Consider the following 20,652-nt stretch of genomic DNA (forward strand, 5'->3'; position numbering starts at 1 on the left):
ATGCCCTCCCTCCGGGTGGTGACAGTCATTGCCAGAGTTGGTGGCCCTATGTCTGTCCTGCACTGCCCGCTGCCTCCAGTAGTAAGTTGGTATCACCAGCCTTCTGACTCTGTTCCCTGTGTTCCTGGGAGCAGCAAGCCTCCTCTTTCTTTCCCAGGTCCCTGGAGAGCACCATGGAGGCACGTCACATCTGTGTAGACGCTGCCTGCCTACGCACCCACACACAGGCAGTCTAGACAACAGTTTGCAGGGAGCAGCTGCAGCACAGACAATGAGTGGGCTCAGCCTGACCTGCCCTTCCCCCCACTCAGGATTTGACTCAAGCAAATGGCATGGGAACTGCTCCAAGACACAGGCCGACAGAAGGATGGCAGCAGATGGGCAGGGAGACGAAAAAGACGCTTGCGGGGGAAGAGGGAGCAAGGCTGCCTCCCTTCCTGCTACCCAGAGTTGACTGAAGCAAAGGAAGCATCATGAAGAGACAGGCCCAGAAAACCGGAAGCTGCTGCAGGCTCACTAGAAGGGTGAGCAAAGACACAGCTCCCAGGGACAGACCCTCCTTTCCCTGCTGCATCCTCCAATCACCCAGCTCTACATCCCTCCAGAGACATGCCTGCAAGTGGTCCATAAACGCTCCCCTGGGGGTCCTGCTCAGAGGGACCCCGGCTTCACAGTGAGATCTGTGATGATGATGCCCCGGCTATTCTGGTCTCAGGAAGACTGGGAGCCCAGGTCCCCCGAGAGACACCTGGTCCTCAGGCTGGGGTGCAGGGCCCACAACTCTAGGAACCCAACAGTACTGGCTTAGCAGTCTCTGGAGCTTTGAATCTGTTAACTATTCTACTTTTTTTTTTTTTTTGAGACAGAGTCTTGCTCTTGCGCAGGCCGGGGTGCAATGGCGCAACCTCAGCTTACTGCAACCTCTGCCTCCTGGGCTCAAGCAGTTCTTCTGTCTCAGGCTCCTAAGTAGCAGGGATTACAGGTGCCTGCCACCAGACCTGTCTAATTTTTTTTTTTTTTTTGTATTTTTAGCAGAGACGAGGTTTCACTCTGTTGGCCAGGCTGGTCTCAAACTCCCGACCTTAGGAAATCCACCCGCCTCAGCCTCCCAAAATGCTGGGATTACAGACATGAACCACTGTGGCTGGCCAACTCTTCTACATTCTATCCTCACAAGTTAGCACCAGTCCCCTTAGAACCTGCCGGGCTATGTGAGCCCAGATCTCCCAGCAAGGCAGTAAAAGCCACGCTATCAGAGCCACATAAGGGTTCTAAGGCTGAAGATGCCCAGAGGCCACTGGTATTGTGTGACCGGGTCCAGGAGAGCTGGCAGGGGTACCTCTGCCCCACGGTTCGACGTGGTAGACACACCAATCTGCAAAGGAATGTGGGGTACAAACTAAGATGGCGTTGAGTGGATGAAACAGTCACTGATCTCCCCAGCTCAGTCTGTTCTCATTTCTAGCCAACTACAAGGCAGCTGAAGCCTGGACAAGGCATGGAGGGTCCCCCACTCACACTGAGAAGCATCCCCACAGGCGGCCATGTATGAGGACACACATGCTGGTGATTACCTACTTGGGACACAGTAAGAGACTATCCAGGATGAAGAGGCCATCAGCCTCCCTGGATGGGTCTTTGGTTAGGTTCCAGTTGAAGGTGAAGTGTGGGTGGTGGGGAGGAGTCTAGAATTCAGACCTGGTGCCTCTAGCCTAAGATCTCTTGGAGCAGGATTGGGGGAGGAGGGCAGAGCACATATATTGCGCTGTAAAACTTTTACTGCCGAAGGATGTAGCTTCTGGGTGTGTGCATTAGTCAAAATAACTGAACAGTACAGTTAAAAGACACGTGAAATCGCTGTGTAAATATACCTACATTTTTAAAAAAGCAAGCTGCAATCTTAACCAAGTGATCAAAGGTAATGTCACCAATAACAGAATGAATGGCATCACATGCCTCCTGATATGATGCCCCTTAATACACATGTATTACTCACGCTATTTTTTTTTTTTAAGACAGGGTCTCGCTCTGTCACCCTGGCTAGAGGGCAGCTTCCACCTTCCAGGCCCAAGTGATCCTCCCACCTCAGCCTCTTCGGTAGCTGGGTACCTCCTGCTTATGTGGGTACAGGCACATGTCATCATACCAGCTAATTTAAAAGTTTTTTGTAGAGAGGAGGTCTTGCTATGTTGCCTAGGCTGGTCTCAAACTCCTGGGCTAAAGTGATCCTCTTGCCTTGGCCTCCCAAAGTGCAAGGATTACAGGTGTGGCCCACCACCCCTGACCTACTCATGCTATTTTCTTTTTCCAAAAATGTACAATTTGAATCTAATAATGAGAAACCCAAATTGAAGGACATTCACAATAGGGCTGTATGTTTCAACAACATCTATGTCAGATAGTTAAAGAAAAGCTTAAGAATGATTCTAGATTAAAGGAGACTAAAGACATACAATGAAGAAATGCAATCAATGGATGATCCTCGCGTAAAAAGTTATAAAGGACATGATTGGGCAACTGGTAAAATCTGAATACAGACTGTACATTAGATAAGAGTATCATATCAGTTAAATTTCCTGAACTTGAAAAGTGCATTGTGTCCTTGTTCTTAGGTGATACATACTCAAGTGTTTTGGGGTGAAGGGTCATGAAGTCTCTAACTTACTCTCAGTTCCCCGGAGGCAGAGGAGAAAGTCCAACCTGCTTGAATAGCTCCCAAGACTTGATTCACAGGTTCAGAGGGACCTGTGGCTTGTGGGTACACAGCCCACAGTGGCAGAACTTGCAGTCTCATGTGTGCTGGGCAGAGCCAGCCTGGCATGAACAGGAATTCAGTCTTGTATGGTTCTCTCTCTTCAACACTGTGCTGTATACATTAAGGAATTGGTGCATGGGGGGCCTCCATGCAATCTCCAGGCCTGCCACCTGGTGGCGTCTTTCTGCAGTACATCTTCACAGGGTTTCTCTGCACCTGGTGCAGGATAGTGGGGCCCTGCCCTCCTCAGGCTGATCAGGAAGGATGCACTCCATGGGGAGTGCCCACCTCAGCCACCTGTGTAAGTGGGGCTGGACAACTAGATCCGAGGAGGCTGCAGTCTCTCTACTTGCTGTGGAGGTTTTCCAGGGGCTCCAGACTCTTCAGGAAGAACCCCAATTCCTCCATGAGCCTAACCAGACCCAGACTACCTCTCTGGCCTCGCCTTTATATACATCCTAAATCGAGCCACACCAAATGACACAATCTTGAGTATGCCATGCACTACCCTGCCCTGCCCTGCTCTCCCTAGTTGGCGCATCCTTCTCCCTCAGTCCTCACTGAAATGTCACCTGCTGCAGAAAGTCTTCACAGAAAGCCTCCTGCCAGAGCTGGCGGTTCCTTCTCCGGCCCCCAGAGCACCAGAGCACACCTCTGCCCCTCCCACTGTGCTGCAACCATTGGTTCGTTCATCTGACACCCTACCTCAGGCTGTGGGCTCCCCTGAGGGAGCAACCCCAATCCACCCCTGCTTCCCTGCGCCCAGCCCACTGCCTGGCACAAAGCTGGAAGAGAACGCAGTGGGGGACTGTTTGTTGTGCATCTACCTCTAAGTCATCACAGTCCCTGCTGGGGCAGGAGACAGAGGCAGAGACGTACAAGGTATGGTTTGCAGGAAAATTCTGCCCAAGGAGAGGCCCATGGCTGGACTGGGAGCCCGAAGAAAGTACAGATGGTCAGCTTAGGCAGTATCTGCCAGCTCAAGGCTGGAGACAGGGTGCCACAGCGGTGGGTAACTAGGGCTGCACTGGATAGTTTGTCCAGGAAAAGTCCCATGTCAGAAATGCATGAGGCATGCAATATTCATGCTTCTGGGTCTAAGCTGACTGATGACTGGGGATTATGCTTAGACAGCATTTGCTGCTGGAGAGAAACTCCTACTGAAGAATTAAACCTACTCACAAGATGCCTGAAGCTGTGCAGAAGCCCTCACTGATGAAGGGATGGACCAGGCCCTGTGCAGGGAAAATCCCCGAAATGCAGCCAAATGACCTGCTTTACTGCAGCAAGATGTGGGGAGTGTGTGAGTGACAGCCTGGTCTGTCCCTTCACACTGGTGACAGGTCCTCCAGGCCACTCCAGGTCTGTGGTGTGAAGGCCCTGTTGCTGGTCAGAAAAAGTCCTACAACTTTCACTTCTCCAAAAAGAGGACTTCTGGCCTAACTATGCATTTGTCTGACTATACCTTGGGTGAGATGACAACACTCAAGGTGAGTGATGTGAAATCTGAATGCATGATCCACTGAGGTCACCACCCACACTCTACGGACCACTCGTCCACACTAGGCGGCTGCCAGGTCACTTGTAAATTTCTGCATGCCTCTCTGGGTGGTAGATTTCAAACTTAGAACCCACAAGGGTGGCTCACACTCTCAGATTAATTATTGGAACTAAGTTTTATGCACGGCTTTATAGTTTACAAAGCACTTGGGAACATAATCATCCCTCAGTATCCATGAGGGAGTGGTTCCAGGACCTCTTGACGGATACCAAAATCCAAGAATGCTCAAGTTCCTAATATAAGATAACGTAATATTTGCATATAACCTGTGCATTTACTCCCGTGCACTTTTTTTTTTAATGGAGTCTTGCTCTGTCACCCAGGCTGGAGTGCAGTGGCATGATCTCGGTTCACCACAATCTCCGCCTTCTGAGTAGCTGGGATTACAGGTGTGTGCCATCATGCCCAGCTAATTTTAGTATTTTTAGTAGAGATGGGGTTTCACCATGTTGGCCAGGCTGGTTCTCAAACTCCTGGACCTCAAATGATCTGTCCACCTCAGCCTCCCAAAGTGCTGGGATTATAGGCTGAGCCACCACACCCAGCCCCATATACTTTAAATTATCTCTAGATTTATAATACCTAGTACAATGGAAATGCTGTATAAATAATTATACTGTATTAAGAAATAATGACAAGAAAAAAAGTCTGGCTGGGTGCCATGGCTCATTCCTGTAATCCCAGCACCTTGGGAGACTGAGGCAGGAGGATCGCTTGAGGTCAAGAGTTTGGGACCAGCCCGGGAAACACAGTGAAACCCCATCTCTACAAACAATAAGGCCAGGCATGGTGGCTCATGCCTGTAATCCCAGCACTTCGGGAGGCCAAGGTGGGCAGATCACGAGGTCAGGAGTTCAAGACCAGACTGGCCAACATGGTGAAACCCCGTATCTACTAAAAAACATAAAAAATTAGCTGGGCATGGTGGTGTGTGCCTGTAATCCCAGCTACTTGGGAGGAAGAGGTAGGAGAATTGCTTGAACCAGGACCTGGGAGGCAGAGGTTGCAGTGAGCTGAGATCGTGTCACTGCACTCCAGCCTGGACTACAGAGCGAGACTCCATCTCAAAAAAAAAAAAAAAAAAGAATGAACAAAACCAGCCCCGCATGGTGGTGCACCTGTGGTTCCAGCTACTTGGAGGGCAGAGGTGGGACAATTGCTTGGGTCCATGAGGTTGAGGCTGCAGTTGCTCTGTCCCCACACTGGAGTGCAGTGGCGTGATCACAGATGAAATGATCACACCACTGTACTCTAGCCTGGGTAACAGAGCAAGACCCTGTTTCCAAAAAAAGAAAAAAGGACGGGGTACAGTGGCTCACACCTGTAATCCCAGCACTTTGGGAGGCTGAGGCAGGTGAATCACCTAAAGTCAGGAGTTTGAGACCAGCCTGGTCAACATGGTGAAACCCTGTCTCTACTAAAAATATAAAAAATTAGCCAGGCGTGGTGGTGTGTACCTGTAATCCCAGCTACTCGGGAGGCTGAGGCAGAAAAATTGCTTGAAACCGGGAGGTGGAGGTTGCCGTGAGCAGAGATCACACCACTGCACTCCAGCTTGGGTGACAGAGCGAGACTCTGTCTCAAAAAAAAAAAGGCAGGGCATGGTGGCTCAAACCTGTTATCCCAGCACTTTGGGAGGCCAAGAGATCGAGACCATCCTGGTCAACATGGTAAAACCCTGGTAAAAAACATGGTAAAAAACAAAAAATTTTTGTAAAAATACAAAAAATTAGCTGGGCATAGTGGCGCGTGCCTGTAATCCCAGCTACTTAGGAGGCTGAGGCAGGAGAATTGCCTGAACCCAGGAGACGGAGGTTACAGTGAGCCAAGATTGCGCCATTGCACTCCAGCCTGGGTAACAAGAGCGAAACTCCGTCTCAAAAAAAAAAAAAAAAGAAAAAAAAGTATCTGTACATGTTCAGTCCAGACACAACCAACCTTTTTTACCCCAAACATTTTTGATCTGCAGTTGGTTGAATCAACAAATGCGGAACCCATGGATGTGGAGGGCTGATACATCATGATAACTGGTCACCTCCCCACAAAACACACAAAACACAACATTTTCTAGAAAAAGAAACCAAACCCGTGTGTGGTGGCTCATGCCTGCTACCCCAGCATTTTGGGAGGCTGAGGTGGGAGAATCACTTGAGCCTACGAGTTCAAAGCTGGGCACAGCTGGCAGTCCCCGTTACTTGGAGTTTTAGGTTGTTTAATTTGGAAGACTGCTTGAGCCCAGGAGTTCAAGGCTGCAGTGAGCCATGACAGCACTACTGCACTCTAGCCTGGGTGACAGAGTGAGACTTTGTCTCAAAAAAAAAAAAAAAGAAAGAAAGAAAGAAAGAAATCGAGACTCAAGAGATCTGAGATCTGTCTAAAGTCACCTGGCTAGCTGTTGGAAGAGCTGGGATATAAACACAGCTTTTCCAATCTGAACCCCGTATTCTTTCTCCCTGACTACACTGCTCAGTTGTTCCCTCTCCACCCAATGTCTGCATGGTTCCAGGCATGCTAAGCATAGAGAGGACAGTATCCTCCAGACTCACTTATAAACAATCATTCTCCTGGAATCAGGGTGCTGCCCAGCCAGAAAGCTACAGGTGAGCAGGAAGGAGAGGTCACCCTTCCCTTGGAAGGAGGCATTTCAGGGGCTGCTGAGTGGGGCCTGTCTGGAGAAAAGGGCTGAGTCAGAGGCTGAGTTGCTGAGAGATCCCCCACCCTTCCCTGACCCAAGCACTCTGGGAGCCACCCCTGGTACAGTTAATACTCACATGTCGGTGCTTCTACCAGGGACACCTACAGACCTGCTCTCCATCCACAAAGGCAGCCCAGGAAACCCAGAGGAATTCAGAGCTCAAAGAACCAGAGGTTTCAAGCCATGGACCAGTTACGCAAATGCCAACTGGGATAGCAAGATGGATTTGGTGTCATGGAGGTCCAGGCTCAAATTTCAGCTTCTGACACTCACTTGCCTTGTGAGTCTACACTTATCACCCACCCTTCAGGGGCCTCAGTTTCCTCATCTGTAAAACAGAGAAGGTAATAAGGCCCCCCTTCACAGGACGGCACTGAAGGATGCTGTGGCTGGTGGTGTCACCAAGTCCTTGCTGGGTGAAGGGTGGGTGCTCCCTGCTCCGTGCTGAGAATGCTTCCCTGTGGCAAGTCTCTGCAGAGATGTCTTTCTTTCATTATGATTTGATGGGCACCCACCTCTTGCCAGAAACTATTCCCAGTGTTTTCCAGATTCTCCATTTAACTCTTACCACTTTCTGATGTGGATTCCCCCTTTCTATTATTGAGAAAGCAAAGCTTAGAGACCCCAGCCCAGGTCGAGGCTCTGGTAAGGGCTTTTTCACCGAGTGTGAAAGACAGCCATCCCTCAAGGAGGCATAAACCCTCTCCTGGGGAGCTTGGTGGTTATGAGCAATCTCCTTAGGAACACACTGGAAGCCATTTGCTCTGCGCTCAGGATGGATGCTGGTGGGCTGGGAAGGCAGATAGACAAGAGGATTAGTAATCCCTCGATTTCAGCCAGGACTCCCTGATGACAAAGATTCATGCATGTGCTGTCATCTTCACTGTTCCAAAACAGAGCGATGATTTTGTTCATTTTTAAAATGCAGTACATGTAGAGCTCCAGTTTCTCAAGAATACATAATATCACATTACCTAATACACAATGTCACATCTCCAAATGCTGCAAATGGGGGTTACAAGTGAACTGGCTGCTTCTAACCAGAGCTCTCTCTGTATAGGGTGACCCCACCCTCTGAGGCCTGCTCTGCTCTCAGCCTGTGGGAGAGTACCTGCTGCAGCCAGAGGAAGTGACTCAGCCCAGTGGGAAATGGGAGGGTCAGTCAGCAAGAGGGCCCTGCGCCCAGCCTGCTCACCAGCACATCCTCTGCCACTGCTGCCTTTCCTCAGCAGGACTCCAATATGCTGAGCACAGCAGGCCTGGGGGCCTGGCAGGGCCTGAAAGCCCAGGGTCTACAGCTTGGTGACCTAGCTCTAGTGTCCTCCAGGAGGCAAGGTTCATGAATTAGCTCCACATAAGGAGACTGCGTAATCAGTGACATCCATCCTCACCACATTCCCCCGAGGAAGTCCCAACTAGGCTTTTCTGTGGCCTCCTTTGGAGGCTGCAAAGAAAGTCTAGATAAAGGCCTCTGGCCAAGGGGTGCACCTCAGAAAAATTCTGGAAGACAAGTCTCAGGGTTGTGCACATAGAGGTAGAGAGAAGCTTTCTCTGTAGGTTCTCCTGGGGAAAAGATAAATGGAGTTACAGACTGGTCCCCATGGCCCTGAACCAGGTCGGCTGCTCCTAGAAGCAAAGGGCTTCACCAGCAGTCACGCTGCGAGCCACCAGAGCAGAATCCAGGGCAGTACCGCCGGCCCTGCCACCAGCTCTCCCCTCCCAAGGGCCTCCGGAAGCAGCTGATGTGACAATAAATAATCTGTCACTGTGCGTGGGTGTTGGAGGAGGAAGGGACAGACTTAAAAGCTCTTTCTCTGAGCTGTACTGGCCTGGCATTGCCATCCCAAGAGGTAGCCTGGGAAATCAGCCAAGCACACTGGCTTAGGGGACGTTTGCAGTGGCCCTTTGGCTCTGTAGAGTGCCTTCTGCCATGCGCAGTGGCAGCAGTGAGTCACTGACAGGTCTTCCCTGTCATACTGGCCTGCTCTGGCTCACTGAGACTAGAAGAGGAGATTGCAACAAGGGAGATCCTGGCATGGGCACATGATTAAGAGGCCCCTCAGCTCCAACCATTAGTTACAGCTTTGTGCAGTGACTCAGCCCCGGAATAAGGCCTGCCATGGAGTCCCATGCAGAGTTCAAGTTCTTGCCACCCACGATAGACCAAATCAGGCAAGGGGAAAGCAGCAAGACACTGTGGAACAACTGGTTGAGTCTAAAAGACACCATTCTGTCCACTGTGTGACCTGGACATGTGCTTCTTTGCTCTGCAGTTTTCTGATCTAGAGGACAGGAACAGCACTACCCTCAAAAAGGGTTCCCCTCAGGATTGCCAGGACCCAGCACATATGAGGCACTAGACGCTTAACTTAGAAATGTTATGTTTTCTGGCCGGGTGCAGTGGCTCACGCCTGTGATCCCAACACTTTGGGAGACTGAGGCAAGTGGATTACTTGAGGTTAACAGTTTGAGGCCAACCTGGCCAACATGGTGAAACCCTGTTTCTACTAAAAATACAAAAATTAGCCGGGCATGGTGGCAGGCACCTGTAATTCCAGATACTCAGGAGGCTGAGGCAGAAGAATCACTTGAACCCGGGAGGTGGAGGCTGCAATGAGCCGAGATGGTGCCACAGCACTCCAGCCTGGAGGACAAAGCCAGACTCCGTCTCAAAAAAAAAAAAAGGAAATGTTGTTTCCTTCCTTCTATCCCAAATTTCCAGAGTGACAGAGAGGAAAGCCCAGCCAGGCCAGGCCTAGGTGCCTGCGATTCTCTTTATACTGTTTTCAACAGCAAAAATCACAATTATCCAGTGAGAAAGGCAATCTGGATTGGGGCTGGCAAACTGCCTTTCCTTAACTGTCTCTGTAAAAAATTAAATTAAATTTCACAACTTTGACAGCGAATAATACAGTTCACTTTCTGAAGTTTGACCGAATGCTGAGGGCTATGGCTGCTCAGAGGGCAACAAGCTGCCTGGTGTGATTAGAGAGGCCCACAGCAGGCAGTGCCATCAGAGTGCCCCTCCATTGGTCTCACCTGCTCTGAATCATCAAGAGGGGGACACAGCAGACGAGGGCCAGGAGCCACCACTAAAAGACTATGTCCATGCATTGAGGGCATGTTCATTACGTGTCTGCTTACATGTGTGTCTCAAGAAGGGTCTGGTCCACCTCAGGCCTCCCAGGCTCTGCACAAGCCCAGAAGGTATGCAGAAAACAGGTGTGAGAACATAGCCAACAAAGAAAAAGAAAATGTACCTGCCTCAGGCCCAGCAATTCCAGTTCTGGGGATGGATCCTACAGATACACACACACAGGTTCACAGAAATAAATATGATCAACAAAGGTCCCGGTGGAGCTACATGTAGCAGCAAAAAAACAAAACGATAAAAATCAAAACACACATACTTGCCCCCAGGCAGGAAACTATCTAAAGTTAACCAGAAAAGACTGGTTAACTAATTATGTTCATCTAGACGATGGAATACTATGCAGCCTTTAAAACTAGGTCCACACCTGCTGATAAAGATGTCTATGTTACCAAAATAAGCACGCTGCAGGAATATATGTATAACATAATCCTATTTGGGTTAAAAAAAAATTACACACACCCTTGAATATGCATAGGAGACTTCTAGAAGAAATTTAAGTGAGGCCAGGTGCAGTGGCTCTTGCCTGTAATCCCAGCACTTTGGGAGGCTGAGGCAGACAGATCACGAGGTCAGGAGATGGAGACCATCCTGGCCAACATGGTGAAACCCCAACTCTACTAAAATACAAAAAATTAGCCGGGGGTGGTAGTACGGGCCTATAATCCCAGCTACTCCGGAGGCTGAGGCAGAGGAACCGTTTGAACCCGGTAGGTAAAGGGTTGCAGTGAGCCGAGATCACAGCACTGCACTCCAGCCTGGTGATAGAGCAAGAATCCATCTAAAAAAAAAAAGAAAAGAAAAGAAAAAGAAAAAGAAACTTAAGTGGACACCTCCAGTTAACAGAACTAAGGGCCCAAGGAGGGAAGGGAGAGCTTTATTTTATATTCTTCCATATTGTTTGACTATTTTACCATAAATTACTACAATAACTTTAAAATCTCAAGATTTTCTGAACCCATTAGAATTATTAAGAGTAGTAGTGGAATCAGGGGAGGCTGGGCCTCAGGGAAGGCAGACTTGACAGAGTATGGTCTGGGAAGAGGTGTAAGCGTAAGTGCCCTGTGTGTCAGAGTGCAATGGTGCAGCAAGAGAGTGAGAGGCGGAAGGACAAAGCCAACACCCTGCAGCTCTCTGCAGAGCCTGCAAGCATGCCTAGAAGGAACTTCCTGCTTGCCACCCGGCATCCATAAGGGCTGAAAACTGGCTCAGGATGCCTCTTTTGGGACACTCACAGAATTACTGGCAAGAGCTCACCTGAGCCTTGCTGGAGCTGGCCCCTGGGTCCTGCCTGCCTGCTTGCTACACACTAGGCTGAATGTGCCACAGACAATAAAGCCTTGTGTCTAATCCTCATGACTACCTAAGCACTAGAATTGTTATACCCATTTTACAGAGGAGGAAGCTGAGGTTGGAGACAGGAAGTGACTTGTTCAAGGTCATTCACTTTAGGTTCTGAAGCCACATCTGATCTGAGCCTAGGCCCTGAACTGCTGGATGACATGGTTACAGGTGTCCTTAACTGCTACCCACAGGGCAGGTGGAGGAGGGACTTGTCTCAAGGCAGTGGCATTTTCCATTCTTCAGTCAAAAAAAGGGACTGGTTCAGCTTTGGGGCTGGCTCTGAGTCCAAGATTCTATGTGGGCTGGGCTCCCTGGGGCCAGAGCCTGGCCAGGATGGAGGAAGGGGACATGGGCTCTAGAGTCACAGAAATGTGAGCTGGAAATCCCAGTTCTGCCCTTACTGGCTGTATAATTGTGGACAGGCTATTTATCCCCTCTGGGCCTGGGTGTTCTCTGTAAAATAGGGACAACCCCTACTTCCTTAGATTCAATAATGTATTGTAAAGTACTTAGCGAAGGACCTGGGAGGTGGTAGGGCTCCGTTTTTTGCTGGTTTCCTTCCTGTTTCTCTAGAAAAGACCACCCCAAGAATCAGAAAAGAACACATAGTATGAAACTTACCCCTAACTTGGCAATGCTGGGAGCGCCATACTTATTGCAGACAGTAGCAGGACTCTTGCTCCCCAGAGTTGGCAGATGCCGGCAACAGGATTACAAAAACCCCATGGAATGCGGGGTTACACCAGGCCCAAGGTCCCCAAGGTTCTGAACCGAGCTTCTCCCTAGAAGCACCACTGTCCCCTCAACACACTTCACAGCAGCTCTGCCCCAGAAAGCAATGAAACCACATCAGTCCTGCACTTGCCAATTGCTACCACAATGACCAGTCTACTGTCTCTTCCTTCTGGACCCTTGGGTCCAGGCTTTGTAAAGGCTGAAGATCCTCTATCTCTTTTTTACACAAGGCAGTGTGTAAATATATTTAGAGTGGACGACTTTATTCTGCATGCCAAGACCCCTTCTCAGTTTTTCCACTTCTGGTGCTTTCCAACAACTAGAGTTTCTTTGAAACCATTAGGCCTATAGACTGCTAAGTTCTGGGGAAGCTGAACTCACACCCAAGACAGACTGTCATGGGCAGGAGAGAATGAACACCATTAGGCTGCAGTCTCTTCAGGGAGAGGGAACACCAGTGCTCCCCTCAGGAAGTAGGACCTCAACCCAAAAGAACAGATTAACTCGCTGGGGGAAAAAATAAGGCTGCTCCAGTTTATTAAAAGGAGGCCTAGAGATTCTTTATAAATAATAATAATAAAGGATAGTCTTTGAGGCAGCTACTCACTTCTAGAAATTTATCCTGCAGATGATACCTAAGGTGGGCAAAATCTTATATATGAAGAGAGTTACTTCAGCAGAAGTGTTTAGAGAGAATACAGAAAATAATTCAAGTATTTGTTAGCAGAGAGCTTGCTGAATAAATTACACTCACAGTGGGACACAATGGGACACAATGTAGCCACAAATGACCCAGACCTGCATGTGCCACAGGAGAACTATCTCTAAGATAGTAAGTAAATCACAGCAAGCAATTTCTTTTTCCCCTCTTGTGTCTTGATTACAGAACCTGGGAGGACATGCAGGGACTGCTGAGGGCTCTGGGCTACCTTCAAGGCCAGATTCTCACCTGAGCAGGTGGAGGAGAAAGAAATGCTCTTGTTTCAGACCACTTTCTTGCTTACTTTCTTTACACCACAAACCCAAGGACAAATTATGTAAAACAATCTCCTGAATTCCAAAGGCCTGTCTGTTTGAAGGCCCACCCACCAGCACACCCCTTGCTATAGTCCAATCCAGTTGAGGGACAGCTCCTGGCTCCCTTAGAACTCATGGGTCAAGGGCACTGGACAGCTTTCTCTCCCTTCCCTGAAGGTTCTGAGCAAGTCTTGGGTGGCCTCCGAAAGATAACAGTCCTTCCTGGAGAGGGGCTGAATCTGCTGAGCCAGCATCAGGCAGCAAATCCAATCTTCAGGCCTTGCTCTACATAAGATAGATCTCCCGGCGGCACTGAGAAAGCTGCCTCTCCCCTGAGGGTCTCTGCTGCTCAGAACCCCATCAGTGGGTGTAGTGTGCTGAACTGGGTTGAATATTGCTAGAGAGAAGGGTTGCTCTTAGGGCCATTCGAAGGCTGAAGATTTATAGTTTTGTAGATGTAAAACATGAAGAAGTTCACCTCCCTGGTGAAATCTGGACAGAGAAAAGGTGAAGGAAAGAAAGCTGCCCTTCTCCCAGGTGCTGACTCAGGTAAAAGCAAAGGGAAGCCTGGACCAAGGCCAGATAGTGTTCTACAAGACTTTCCAACTGATCCTCTCCCAAGAGGGTGTGCCCCGGGTTTACTGAACAGGGCTGGCAGATTTCACTGGCCATTATCTTCTCCTTGAGCCATCCCTATCTCTGCACTATCATTCACTCTGTCACCCAAACCAAGGACCTCAAGGTTACCTGTCACCATTCCTCCTCCCTCTGCCATCACTTCCAAACACTCCCAGAGTCCAGTTGATTTCCCTCAAACAGCTCATCTCTGCTCTTTTGCTCAACCCCCCATTGCCTCTGCCCTGATCCAAGCCCCTCTTTGAAGCTATCAGGCCTGTAGACTGCTAAGTTCTGGGGAAACTGAACTCATACCCAAGACAGACTGTCATGGGCAGGAGAGAATGAACACCATTGGGCTGTACTCTCTTCAGGGAGAGGGAATACCAGTGCTCCCCTCAGGAACTAGGACCTCAACCCAAAAGAACAGATTCACTTGCTGGGGGGGAAAATAAGGCTGCTCCAGTTTATTAAAAGGAGGCCTAGAGATTCTTTATAAATAACAATAATAAAGGACAGTCTTTGAGGCAGCAACTCACTTCTAGAAATTTATCCTGCAGCTAATACCTAAGGTAGGATTACTTGCTGGGTTTACTGCAACAGCCTCCTATGGGGACTCCAACCTCGCCCCAACTCAGTCCATCCTCCAAAGCAGATGCAGATCTAATGGGATGTTTCCTCCACTTAATGCAAGGCATCCATCACCAACAGAATACAAAATTCAAGCATCTTAGCACTAGTGCCTGCCTACCTCTCAGGCGCATCCTGCAGTCGGTCCTTTCACACCCTGGGCTAGAACTCCTGTTCCTAAACTACCACATGAATTACCACATATCCATGCTTGTGCCATGCTGCTCCCCCTGCCTGGAAGGCTTAATAGACCCTCAGAAAACTCTATTCATTCTTCAAGATCCAATTTAAGTTCTTTTTTTGAGACAGGGTCTCACTCCGTTGCCCAGGCTAGAGTGCAGTGTTGTGATCACAGCTGAGAGTCTGGAACTCCCAGACTCAAGTGATCCTCCCACTTCTGCCTTTCACATAGCTGGAACTACAGGTACATGCCACCACGCTTAACTCATTTTTTCTTTTTGTAGAGATGGGGTCCCACTGTGTTGGTCAGGCTGGTCTTCAACTCTTAGGCTCAAGTGATCCTCCTGCCTCAGCCTCCCAAAGTGTTGGGATTATAGATAGGTATGAGCTGCCATGCCCAGTCCCAGTTCAAGTTCTAAGGGCTCTCTGAAGTTCTTCCCAGTCTCTTCCTCATCCTAATGGTGAATCACTTCTTCCACTGGGTTCCCCCACATGTTGCAGACTTCTGTGAGAGACTTGCCAAACTGTGTACACGTTAATTGGTTAGGAGCCTGGTCCTGTCCTGCTAGACCAGAACCTCCTCCACAGTAAGGCCTGCCTCTCCATCCTCCTCCTGTCCCCAGGACTCAGCACAGCCCAGCCACACATGGGAGCTCAGGAATGTGGAATCAGGGCTCTGTATTTTGAGCTACCACACTCATCAGTGTACGTGATGCCTCTTGATGCTGCTTATTCAGGGACACAAAGAGAAGAAACCCTACATACATTTTCTCCCATGTATAATTTTTTTTTTTTAGATAGGGTCTCACTGTGTTACCTAAACTGGAATGTAGTGGTACAATCTTGACTCACTGTAGCCTCAATCCCCTGGGCTTAGGCGATCCTCCTATCTCAGCCTCCCTAGTGGCTGGGACTACAGGTGTGTATGACCACACCTGACTAATTTTTGTATTTTTTTGTAGAGATGGGTTTCACCATTTTGCCCAGGCTGGTCTTGAACTCCTAGGCTCAAGTGATCTGCCCATCTGAGCCTCCCAAAGTGCAGGGATTACAGTGTGAGTTGCCGCGCCTGGCCAACCCATGTATACTTTAAAGTACTATTTTTTCTCAGCAGTCCTACTTCTATTTTTAAAAATGGTTCTTTTAAAGAGCCAAGCTGAATCATCTGCATGGCTCCCATACAGACTGGGTAAACTCCCCATAGATTTTCTTTTCAGAAAGAATATAATAAAATTGTGATCTTGCAATCCCTCAGGACACTTCTGACAGTTCAATGGGACATAGTTCTAGTTGCCATGAATTGCTGTAGCTAATTCCTGAAAGTTCTTTCCTGCAGCCTGTAATAAGAGCTAACACTTACCAGACATTAACTACTCAGTGTCTGCTAAGTACTCATCCTGTAACTTCTTACTTAATCCTCACAACCGCCCTATGAGGGAGGTACACATTGTCCCCATTTTACAGATGAGAAAGTTGGGATGGAGAGAATAAGTAACTCCTAGTGACTAGCAGGGACAGGTGTAGAGCACAGATCACTCTGATAGCAGAGCCAAATAAGCTCTCTCTCTCTCTTTTTGAGATGGAGTTTCGCTCTCAGTGCCCTAGCTGGAGTGCAATGGCGCAATCTCAGCTCACCATAACCTCCACCTCCTACGTTCAAGCGAATCTCCTGTTTCAGCCTCCTAAGTAGCTGGGATTACAGATGCCCTCCACCACACCCAGCTAAGTTTTTGTAGTTTTCGTAGAGACAGGGTTTCATGTTTACCAGGCTGGTCTCAAAATCCTGACCTCAGGTGATCCACCTGCCTTTGCCTCCCAAAGTGCTGGGATTACAGGCGTGAGCCACCACTCGCAGCCCACGGAAGCTCTTAACCACTACCATCTACTGCCTTCCCCAAAGGTCAAATTAAAGGCCCAAGCTAGCAAACACAGTACCCTTTACAACTGGCCTTCTGAGAGAGTAGTCTTATCTCCCCAGCTGCTCAAGCAACCTGCACTGCAATCGCAGGAAGAGAGGGGCACATGTGCCAGGCACTTCTGCGCCAGGCAGAGAAGCCCAGGCCAACACAGGGAGCTTGCCATCTGGCACTGGTTGCACACAGTGCTTCCTCAGCAAAGATCCATCGCCCCAGCACCAACTCTCCTCTCTCAGAAGCCTAGGCTCATCTCTGAAGAGGTCTCCAGTCCTTCGGACTCTCCTGGTCTTCCTCCCTCCCTCCTTTACTGGGACTCCAGTGAAATCTTTCTAAAATATATATCCAGTCATGTCATTCCCCTGCTTCAAACCTTTTCACTTGCTCCCGACTGCCCTGGGCATGATATCTCAAATTGTTAATATGGCATTCTTTCATCAACCTATACTGCTTCATTTGCACCATGTCAACTTCCATACCATTAGATTGAACAATCTGAGGTTTCTGGAACAAACTGAGTTTCTTTGTCTCTCTCGCTCTCTAGGTATTCATTCTCACCTGGCTAAGCCTTCCCCCTCCTCTCCTTTTAGACTCAGCTCCAGCATCACTTCTGCCAAGCCTTCCCAGGATACACCCCCATCCCCACCCCACCCCCCAGGCGAAGCTTGCAGCTTTCTCCACTGGGCTCCCACCATACTACTCTGTTGCTGCTGCTATTAGCTTCTTTTCTTTGAGACAGAGTTTCTCTCTTGTTGCCCAGGCTAGAGTGCGATGGCACGATCTCAGCTCATAGCAAATAGCAATCTCCGCCTCCCAGGTTCAAGCGATTCTTCTGACTCAGCTTCCCAAGTAGCTGGGATTACAGGCATGCAACACTACTAATACCCAGCTAATTTTTTTGTATTTTTAGTAGAGACAAGGTTTCACCATGTTGACCAGGCTGGTCTTGAACTTCTGACCTCAGGTAATCCACCTGCCTCAGCCTCCTAAAGTGCTAGGATTACAGCTGGGCTTCTTTAAATTACATTTCAACTATTTGTTTACAGGTCAGCATCCCTTAACTAGACTGTGTGCTCCTTGAAATAAAAACAGGTAACATTTACTGAATTCTTATTACATGGCAGACACGGTTCTATGTTTTACATGTTCACTTTTTACTCTTCATAATATCTCTCTGTTATCATCTCTGTTTTATAGATGAAGACACTGAGGCACAGGGAGACTAAGCAATGTGTCTGGGGACACACAGCTGGAAAGTTGCTGAGCCAGAATTTGAACTCAAGATACCTGGCTCCAAAGCCTAGTCATAACTACTATAATGTCTAGCACTTGCCTCCAGGGAAGGACTTTTGTTGTCACATGAGGAATGAATGAATGAATGAGTACTGTCTAGATTAACCCAACCAACAACTCCCATAGAAGGGCCATTAGGAAGCACTAAAGCACTAAGGCATTGTTTACAAACAAGATTCTTTTAGCCCTACAATGACATATTCTGTTTTTCCTCATCTCATGCAAAACTACTCAGTCAAAGAGGGAAAGGCACCCAGCCCAATAAGTCTTACTCTCTTCCCCACTGGTTCTCAAAACCAAAGCAAAGCCAACCGGTTTCCTCCAGTGACTTAAAACAGAGCGAAGTCTATCCTGCCACACACAGGGCGGCTGTCATCTCCCCCTTCCGCTAACAAAAGGCCATCAAATCTGGGGTTGGGGTGGGCAGAAAACTCGGCATCGGGAATCCGAATGTCCCTACCTACTGGCTGGAAGGCGGGGCCGAGTGGCGTCGGAATGGGCGGGCCTGACCGGCTCGGCAGGTGAAACACTGACCACAGCAAGCTCTCCTTGGAAAAGGCCGGCCAAACGTGGCCTTGGCAAGCAGCTAGCTGTGACTCGTACCTGAACGCCGCCCGGGAGACGAAAATTCCCCAGCAGCGGTAGCGCCCGTGCCAAAGAGTGAGGGCTCTTGGAGGAAACCCAAGAGGGTTGGCCCTCCCTGGGGACTCATTCTAACTATCAAGTCACTTTCGGGATTAGGAGGGAAGCACGGAGAGGCAGGGGTGGTGTCTTTTTGGAAAAATCCGGCTGGGTTCACACGCCGGTTGCTTCACTGACTGGCAGTGCCCACTTCTCAGAGCTGCGGCGGAGACTGAAGCTCCCGCGGCCCCCTGGTACCCAGCGCGAGGCAGCCCTCGCCCCTGCCGCCGAGGAGGGGCAGACCCCCCCACCGGAGGGGGCGGAATTCGGCGGGGCCATTTCTGTTGCACCCAGACGGCTTCGGGCTGTCACTCCGATTCTACCGCCGCGGCCGCCGAGGCCTGCCCCGCCTACCCGCAACCCCCGCCGGGCTCCCCGCCCTCACCTTCGCCGGGTGGTCAGAGCTGTTCGCCCATAGTCCGTAGCCTGGAGCCGGGGCTTCTCGGCTCTCCGTCCAGGGGGGCCGGGGCCGGGCTAGGGGGCGTGCGAGCCGTTCAACGCCGCCTCCCAGCGCAGCCACCCGAGCCGCCGCCGCCGCCGCCGCCGCCTCCCTCCATGGCTGCGGCGCCGCCACCTGACAACGGAAGTGACGCAACGCCCCCTCCTCCCCGGCCTTTGCCGCGGTCCCGCCCCTACAGGGCCCCGCCCCCCGCCGGTGCCTCCAGCCCCGCGGCTTTCGGATTGGGGCGCCATCTTGACGATGGGCGGAAAATTTCAGGCAAGAGACTAGACTCCGATTGAGGATTGGTTGACGGTGGGGTCTGGGCGAAACCAGTTACACGATTGGAGGCCGAGGCTCTAATGGGCGGTACTTACCGCTGATCTGTGTCTGCGGCGGGGCTGGGACTGAGGCACCGCCCCGCCGCCTCCACAGAACCTCGCGGGCCGTACACTCTCCCTGCGGAGGTTGAAGTCCCCAGCGGTTGGAAGATTGACCAATTGTAGTGTATTTATTAGAAAAGGGACTCTTCCTTGATCCCCATCTCCCGGTTTCTGGAACTCTGTGAGGAAGGCGCTGCAGTTAGGCTCAATAAAGACGGAAATTCCTGTCGCAGCGCTCATAATTCATTTCCCTCTAGGTCACTCGCCTTTGTAGAAACCCCGAGGATGGCCAGCTTCAACCTGGAGATCCCTGAAGCCTTGACCAGGGAGGTTTACAGTGAAGAGTTCCTATTAGCGACTACATCTATCTAACCTCAGTTCCTCCCGCTGCAGTTTCGGTCCCTTTCTCCTCCTCCAGCAACCACGCCCTCCATGAATCAGCTTCTTGCACCAGCAGATGAGCCCTTTAAAGGGATTGCATCAGGCAAGTGACTCACTGGGGCCCTCTAAGCGCCCGGCTTCCCTCCCTTGGCATGCAGAAGCAGCTAGAAGGGCTCAGTGGCAGCAGCACCAGCGGCCATAGCCACTCCCTTGTCTTAGAGATGTGAGTCAGGGTGTTTGCCGCTTATGATGTCTAACTCTTGGCTGTCTTTCCAGCTGTCCCCTGGGTCACTCTATATCTGTGTGTGGGGAAACGTGGGCCTGTGTGCACTGCTGGTTTTTCCTAGGGTGTGTGACCAGACACTTGTGTGTATGTGCATTTGTCATCTCCACATAGGCAGTGCCAGGACAGGAGAGCTGAGTGAAGTCTGGCCGCCTCCACCTGTGTCCTTTGTCTCTGAATGCCTGATGCCCACTGAGCTGCTGATGGGGCTGAATAACAATAGTAATCAGGACAACTCCCTCCGTTGTGCCACACTCTGCATTAAGCACTTGAGAGACATTAGCATTACGTAGGCGGCTGTTTACAGCCGAGGAAGCTCGCGCTCAGAGAAGGAAATTAATATGCCCAAACACACACAGCTAATAACTGCAGGGCTAGGATTTGAATCAAGTCTAGTGGATTCCAAAAAGCTTGGCTTTGAAACCCTGCTGCATCACTTTCCAAGTTGGGTGACTATGTGCAAGTGGCCCGATCTTCCCCTTCTCTCCAAATAGGGATAACGCTTGGGGGATCGCTGTGAGGACTCGGAGTTATGGAAACCGCTTTTTGCAAGACCCAGCCAGTGCCCACACTCATCTCACTTGAAGGTGGGTGAC

General features: G+C 50.0%; 2 protein-coding genes across 7 annotated transcripts in view; one reads left to right on the forward strand and one right to left on the reverse strand.

The window, feature by feature from the left end:
- STK40 (serine/threonine kinase 40) overlaps positions 1 to 19,768 on the reverse strand; it is a 46,583-nt gene extending 26,815 nt beyond the window's left edge. For 5 of the 6 annotated variants that reach the window (XM_078331246.1, XM_078331244.1, XM_078331243.1 and 2 more), the window contains exon 1: positions 18,956 to 19,146. The gene's annotated coding sequence lies outside the window, so the exon portion shown is untranslated. Of the gene's footprint in view, positions 1 to 18,955; positions 19,147 to 19,386 lie in introns of those variants that run through there. The other variant, XM_078331245.1, reaches the window with a different exon arrangement.
- LOC144577191 (uncharacterized) lies at positions 1 to 19,786 on the forward strand. The gene is made up of 7 exons (XM_078333108.1): positions 1 to 81; positions 590 to 673; positions 1,466 to 1,546; positions 3,310 to 3,438; positions 4,099 to 4,245; positions 18,715 to 19,288; positions 19,650 to 19,786. Exons 1-7 carry the CDS (start codon positions 1 to 3, stop codon positions 19,664 to 19,666), a joined length of 1,113 nt encoding a protein of 370 aa, XP_078189234.1. The 3' UTR covers positions 19,667 to 19,786.
- Positions 19,787 to 20,652: the final 866 nt, after the last annotated feature.

This window comes from Callithrix jacchus, chromosome 7 (assembly GCF_049354715.1).
Source record: "Callithrix jacchus isolate 240 chromosome 7, calJac240_pri, whole genome shotgun sequence".
Classification (NCBI taxonomy): Eukaryota; Metazoa; Chordata; class Mammalia; order Primates; family Cebidae; genus Callithrix; species Callithrix jacchus.